The following is a 7,698-nucleotide window of genomic DNA, read 5'->3' as shown; positions in this document are numbered from 1 at the left end:
AATCGACCACCTGCCTACGTCGACCACCTGCTAAAGCTGACCTGCTTTTCATAGACCAGATGTTTACCACATGTACTCAGTGAAAGCTCCTTACGTTGACCAGCTCTGTATGTTGACCAATTCGTTCTAGTCCCTGGGGGGGCCAACTTACAGAGGTTCTACTGTATTTTGTTTATCGGCTCATCAGTTGACAGATATTCTGGTTGTTTCTGCCTTTTGTCCTTTATGAATAATGCCGCTATAAACATTCATGTACACGTTTGTGTGGACACGTGTTATGTGTTCTTGTCTCTTGGGTACATGCCCAGGATGACATGGTTATAATGCTGGATTAAATGACAACTCTGTTGAGCTTGAGGAACAGCCGGGCAATTTTCAAAATGGCTCCTCCATGTACATTCGCACAGCAGGTTGGGAGGCTTCTGATTTCTCCTATCCCCTCCAAAGCTTGTTATTCTCTGGCTTTTGGTGTATAGACCTCCCGCTGGGGATGAAGTGCCTTGGTCATTTTTTAAGCCACTCCAATCTGCCTATCACCATGTCACTCCCTGTGGTCCAAGTCACCTCCTCACTTACTCAGAGGTCCTATTTGGTCCAAATAGAACTCACCTTTTCACAGCGTTTGCACTGATCACCCCTCCTGCTCAACCAGCAAAACTGCTGAATCCGACCCTCCTGGAAACCTCCCCTCACTCCCCACCCATCACCGCTGAACATCACTTCACCAAACGGTCCGTTCACCAACCTTTTCTAAGCTTAGACTTTATCCCTGTCACTCCCCCGGCCATTTTTTATGTGAATAAGCAAACTTCCCCTTAAGCCAAATTTAATGTCTTTTCTATTTTTCTTCTTTAATTTTCATTTTACTTTAAGAGCAAAAGTTGGTGGAAAAGCAATGGGTAGGAGAAAGATAGGATTCTTTAAAAAAAAAAAAATGGTAAACATCATTTAAGGGAAAGCCTGCCTATCTGCAAACATGCCAGCTCTCTCATTCCCTAACAGACTGACCTAGGACAAGTTATTTAGTCTCTCTGTACCTTGACGTCCTCATGTGAAAAATGAGGATGGGGTTAATGGCACCATTCTCACAGGGAGAAGAAGATGGCAGGGTAGAAATGGTACAGGCCGAAATCAGGATTCATGAGACCTGGATGAAGATTAATTCAAATCCCACGGGGTCACCACAGGGACACCATCCCCTCTCTAGTTCTCAGGTTTTTTTTTTTTTAATCTATGACACAAGAGGCTGAATCAGATGATGCCCATAAGCATACAGTCAGTGGAAGTAGGGGCATGTTCTAGACTCTGCTCCAGATCTGGAGTTAGGCCACCTTATGTCTGTATCGTTCTGTTGTCTTTCTGTCTATAAGGTGTGTAAACTTCCCTTCAGCTCTTATTCAGAACCTATATAAAGTTGGGTTTCTCAGAGAACATCTGCAGGTTCTGAGTGACCAGCAGCCACCACCACCCCCCCCCATTTCTTATAACAGCACCTTAATTCTTCTCCAGAATACCACGTTTCTCCCACCCTTGGTGCACGTTGTTTGGGTTAGGACCTGACCCACATCTAAACCATTCAGCATATTAAATGCCTTTGGCCACGTGATTGGTTAAAGATGTGCACATGACCCAAGTCTGAACCAATAGGAATCAGGTCCAGTGCTTTGCTCGGAACTGTTGGAAAAAGAGACTAAATGAAGTTTCCTTCGTCCAAGGTACTCGGAGGAGGTAGGCAGGATCTGACCTCTGCCAGGGTCACCTGCACAGAAAGCCTGACTGAGAGTGAGGCCAACCCCAGGAGGGCAGAGCCAAGAGAGAAAAAGCCACGGATGTCCCTGGTGGCATAATTTGAGCCCTTGGATCCAGCGGTGCCTGAAGCCAGACCTACACTATTCAAAAACATGATCCAGTAATTTCCTTTTTGGCTTGGGACCATTTGATTGGGCTTTCTGTCACTTGCAATCAGATAAGTGGTTATCAACAAACTCCCTCTCCCGGCTGGGCTTACACTTGTAATCCTAATGCTCTGGGAGGCCAAGGCAGGAGGATTCCTTGAGTTCAGGAGTTCCAGACCAGCCTGAGCAAGAGCAAGAGCCCATCTCTACTAAAAATAGAAAAATTATCCAGGCATTGTGGTGGGTGCCTGTAGTCTCAGCTACTCAGGAGGCTGAAGCAGGATTATTTGAGCCCAGAGGTTTGAGGTTGCTGTGAGCTGGACTGAGGCCATGGCACTCAAACAAACAAACAAACCAATTCCCTCTCTTGGTGATGTTTTCTCCACCTCCACGCCCACCTCCATACAACCGGAGTAAGTGGAGGAGGGGGGAGATGCTAAATTTGAAAGGGACTGTGTACGGCATGCAGAGCTAAAGGGATTCGTGTGACATATGTCTTAGCCGGAAAAGCAGACACCCTGGAGATAAAAGAAGGTCAGTATATTGTCTGGTTCCCCTATATTCCTTTGGCTGCAAAAAACTGAAAAAGAATAGAGCATGTTGTCGTCATTTTGGTTTTTTTCCTTCTTCTTATTCATCTTTAGATTTAGAAAAAGCTTCGTAGGGCCACATAAAGCTTTGTAATTAGTAAAAGGAACAGATTGGTGGTAGTAACAACACCTATGGCCTTCAAGTCGCAGATGCAGTTCCCTGATTTGGTGTCCCTCTAAGCCTTGTTTCGTACAGGGCTGGGTGCTAACAAGCATGAGCTGGCAGAGCATCCAAATGGCAGAAAAGTCTTCTTTTTTTAGTTTTCTGCCACTCCTGCTGCTGTCCTTCAAGGAGAAAGTCTCAGTTTACTGTCAGTGAGTCTTTAACATACACTCAGCTCCTTTTTTTTTTTTTTAAACCTTTATTTTTTGTTGTTGTTGTTGTTCTTATTACAGTTTGGCCAGGGCCGGGTTCGAACCTGCTACCCTCAGTATATGGGGTCAGCACCCTACTCACTGAGCCACAGGTGCCGCCCTTTTTTAATTAAGAGAACAGGCCCAAGATGCAGAGCCTTCATACTATGGACTAAATGTGCCTCCCCAAATTCATATGTTGAAATCCTAACCCGCAAGGTGATGGTGTTAAGAGGTGGGGCCTGTGAGAGGTAATTAGGTCATGAGGGTTGAGTGCTCATGAATAGAATTAGAGCCCTTATAATAGAGACCCCAGAGGGCGGTGCCTGTGGCTTAGTGAGTAGGGCACCAGCCCCATATACTGAGGGTGGCAGGTTCAAACCCAGCCCCGGCCAAATTGCAACAAAAAAATAGCTGGGCGTTGTGGCATGCACCTGTAGTCCCAGCTACTCGGGAGGCTGAGGCAAGAGAATCACCTAAAGCCCAGGAGTTGGAGGTTGCTGTGAGCTGTGTGATGCCATGGCACTCTACCAAGGGCGATAAAGACTCTGTCTCTACAAAAGAAAAAAGAGAGAGAGATCCCAGAGAATGTCCTCACCCCTTCCACTATGTGAGGGCACTTTCTATGAACCAAAAAGCAGGCCTTCATCTGACACCAAACCTGTCAGCACCTGGTCTTGAACTTCCCAGCCTCCAGAACTGTGAGAAACAAATGTTTGTTGTTTAAGCCACCCAGCCTGTGGTATTTTTGTTACGGCAACCCAAACTAAGACACTTAGGTAAGCAACATGTCTAACTAGGATTTAATGACATTTTTTTCATTAAATTTATTTTTACTTAAGACAAAGGATACTAGTTTCCCGTTTATAGTCATGATATCAAATGTACTTTCAAAATAAATATGATTAGGTAAAAAGAATGAATCCCTACAGAGAAAAACACAAAGAAAATAATATGGAGTGGTACAGGTGGCACATAAGTGTGGAAAAAATTGTGAGGATGGCTCCAGAGCTGCTGAAATTTGGGAGACAGTGTTTCAATCAAACCATCTCACAACTCTACCAATTTTAAGCATTGGCTCCAGAACTTGCATATAGCAACCTGTCCCCACTGTCCTCTTCCTATTGACAGGTATCCTCAAATTCTCACATAGCCCCTGGTGGACAGTGTGTGAGGTCAGTAGGTGGGAGGATGCACTTACAGGTTCTTAAAGGCATCCTCACGCAGGTCCCGGGGGAGCCACTCCGTGATGTCTGGCTGGAGAAAGCTGCCCGAGGACCCCCTGAGCAACCTGCCCAGAATCTCCACACACTCCAGGGAGTTCAACACCTGGAAACACCTCTCCAGTGTGATGAGAAACAGGCTGCGGTTCACGCCAGGGCTCTGCAAGGCTTGTTCCCAAAGCTCTCCCAAGTCAATGACGGTGTCCTGCAGGTCCTGAAGCAACGAGAGAAGCCAAGAGCCTGCCGAGCTCCCTCTCCATTTGGAAGTCCTGAGACTGACCACACAATGCAGCAGTGAAGAACATCAGGATCACTGATGAACACCATGCCACTAGGTCAAAACTTCTAGAACTTTCCATCACCCACCAAAAAAACTCAAGGCTTTCACCCATTGCACTCACTCTGGAGCCTTCCCACTCTCCAGATACATCACACCTGTCACACCTCAAGCACTTGGTCTAGCTAAATTCCTGCCCTGCTCCTTCTCCTAACAATAGCCAGCTTATCCTTTCAGGCTGAGTTCACTGACCATGTCCCAGGTGAAGTCCTCTCTGATCTTCTTCAACTTCCTACTTCAGGTTAGATCTCCCTCCACTACGTGCTCTCGGAGGATCCTGAGCCAAACCCTGTGATGCAGTAAAGATGCTCGTGTACTTGCCTTCCAAGCTCATGGTTCTCAACTCTGGCCACTCATCAGAACCACATGGGGAGCCCTGAAAAGGTACAGATCTCTGGCTTTACTATCTAGAGTTTGATTAAATTGGTTATCCAGGGGTGAGCCAGAAAAGTCCCTGGGGCCTAAGCCATGTGATAGTGGAAGTGCCTGGGGCCTAGAAGACGGAAAAATAGCCTGTTAGAATAAATGAAGGAAGGAAAGAAAGAAGGAATCCTTTAATCCACAGAACCCAGGAAGGCTAACAAGGTTTAGTCACCACCTGACTGATGTCTCTGTCCTTCACCCCACACACCCTTCAAAAACAGCCTCCCTTTACTGAACCTTGACTACACACCAGTCAGCAGCGCTAAGCATGGAGGAAACCAGCATCCTCTCACTTAATTCTCATGACAGTCCTATAGGTTAAGCCCCATGGGTCCCAGGGTTAGGTCAAATCCCAGGGCCTCCACTTACTACCTGTGTGTCGTGAGCAAATGATTTATCTTTTCCAAGCTACAGTTTTCTCCTCTGTAAAATGGAGATAAAATCAGTACCTGCTCCTTCTGCTTGCATAAGAATTCAGTGAAATGATTGTAAAATGCCTGGTGCCTGGTGAACACTCAGCAAACCTTACATGCACTTTTAAAGCTCAACATCACAGGTGATGGAAACAAAACAGACTATGTAACTAGCCCAAACATACAAGGGGTTGGGGTCTGAAACAAGTGTATCTGGGCACAAACCCACACTTTAACCACGATCAAGTGTGTCCTAACTTTGGCCATTCCCTGTAGGTGGCTAAAGGGTGTGGTGGTTGACAGGATGCACTTAGGTATTCTTATGCACACGACTGGGTAGAATTAGGGCATCTATGAACATTGGGGGGAAATTGCATCCTCATTTTTACGTGCATAGAGCTGCCATTTAGCATTTCCTTCAGGGATGGATGTGTGCAATGAGGTTCGGCAGTGGTATAGGATCTTTGACTTGGTCATCGCTTGAAATCACGGACACTTTCATGACATGTTCCAGTTGTTGCAGATGTCTTGAACTTTTGTTTGCACTCGACGACTTCCTCAAAATTACGGAAATTCTTAGGCCTGCTGCTAAATCTTGTGATTGTGTTAAAGAAGCACGTCAATTACTGTACCCCCAAATGTGTTTGGTGACAGAATTGGCCTCCTTGGTAATCGTTGGTATTTTGTTTTATAGGTTTTAAAATGTTATTCTGAGACGGGACCTATGAACTTCACCAGATGCCAGAAAGGCTCAGAGTTGGACTCAGAAGCCCAGGTTTCAACTTCAAATTTGCCACTTCTGAACTGTGTAGCCTAAGGTTACCTACTAAACCCCTCCAAGTTTCCTCATCTGAATATTAGAATGATAAGTTGTTCATTTTTGAGACAGAACTCCCTCTGTCACCCCGGGTAGAGTGCTAAGGCATCATAGCTCACAGCAACCTCCAACTCTTGGGCTTAAGCAATCCTCTTGCCTCAGCCTCCCAAGCAGCTAGGACTCCAGGCACCTGCCACAATGCCCAGCTATTTTTCTATTTTTATCAGGGATCGGGTCTCGCTCTTCCTCAGTCTCGAACTCCCGGATCTCGGGTGATCCACCCACCTCAGCCTCCCAGAGTGCTAAGATTATAAGTGTGAGCCACCACACCCAGCCGGAATGGTAAGATTCTTATTAATTTCATTTCCAACGGTCCTGGAGCATGTTCAATGAGTCCATGAATATTAAACCCTTAGAACAGTGGTCAGCAGGCTAAATATGGCCTATGACCTGTGTAGTAAATAAAGTTTTCTTGGGACACATCTGTACCCATTCATTTACTACATGGGTCACTACAAAAGTTTTGAGACAGACTGTGCTATGGTCCATTATTGCACTTACAAGAAACACAGTTAACAGTATCCTTTCTGATTCGCCCATGCAAGTTTCAACTCACTATGCTGTAACACCTCCTAGGTATTGCTGATAAGGCTTCATTTGTGTCTGTCTGGGAGGATTTTACTTTTCTTGGTTTTTGTGTATCTTGAAACTTTCATTATGACCCATGTAATAATCTGTGGCTGCTTTCACACAGATGGCAGAGCTGAGTAATTGAGACACAGAATGTATGCCCTTCAAAGCCTAAAATACTATCTGGCCCTTTGCAGAAACAATTTGCTGAATGTAACCTTAGGATAATAACTCACACACAGTAAATCCTCAACAAACATTAAGCAGTATCATTTTCCTACACCACAGCCCCTTTTGGGCCATATCTTTGTACTGCCTTTCCTATTATTTACTTCATATTGTTCTTTAAACTGAGCCTTTTAAAAAAATTATTTCAAAAGGAAACTTTATATACCTACTAAACTGATTTGATATGCATGTCATATTTTAATGACAGACATTAAAATAAGCATACGATTAAAATGTTTGAATGGTTCGACTCCTTTTGGGAGAAACTGTTCCACACTAAACTGTCTCTAATAAAGAACACTCTAGACTGGGTACAGTGGCTCGTGCCTGTAATCCTAGCATTGTGGGAGGCCAAGGTGGAAAGACTGCTTGAGGCCAAGAGTTTGAGACCACCTTGGGCAATATAATGAGAGTTCCATCTCTGCAAAAAGGTAAAAAAAAAAAAAAAATTAGCTGGGCATGGTGGCACGTGCCTGTAGTCCCAGCTACTTGGGAGGCTGAGATAAGAAGATGGCTTGAGCCCAGGAGTTCAAAGCTGCAGTGATTAGCCACTCACTCCAGCCTGGGTAATAGTGAGACTCTACCTAAGAAAGGGAGAGAGAGAGAGAGACAGAGGGTGTTGTAAACCTCACCCTTCTGGATCCCAAGGGCTTTCCCAGGCTCAGAGGCCTGGCTTTTCTTTTTCTTTTTTTTTTTTTTTGAGACGGAGCCTCAGCTATCCCCCTGGGTAGAGTGCCATGGCATCACACTCATAGCAACCTCCAACTCCTGGGCTCAAGCGAGTCTCC

General features: G+C 45.3%; 1 protein-coding gene across 3 annotated transcripts in view; it reads right to left on the bottom strand.

The window, feature by feature from the left end:
* OTOA (otoancorin) overlaps positions 1-7,698 on the bottom strand; it is a 63,180-nt gene that overhangs the window by 50,289 nt on the left and 5,193 nt on the right. For all 3 annotated transcript variants that reach the window (XM_012808854.2, XM_003795721.1, XM_023516727.1), the window contains one exon: positions 4,041-4,276. Coding sequence is in view for 2 of the 3 variants with exons in the window: in XM_003795721.1 (XP_003795769.1) it covers positions 4,041-4,276 (236 nt within the window). In the remaining variant the exon portion in view is untranslated. The remainder of the gene's footprint in view (positions 1-4,040; positions 4,277-7,698) is intronic.

The sequence above is a fragment of the Otolemur garnettii genome, unplaced genomic scaffold, assembly GCF_000181295.1.
Source record: "Otolemur garnettii isolate 467f Iridium unplaced genomic scaffold, OtoGar3 scaffold00096, whole genome shotgun sequence".
Taxonomy (NCBI): Eukaryota; Metazoa; Chordata; class Mammalia; order Primates; family Galagidae; genus Otolemur; species Otolemur garnettii.
The sequence above is the reverse complement of the archived record's forward strand: the minus strand, read 5'-3'. Positions and strand labels throughout refer to the sequence as shown.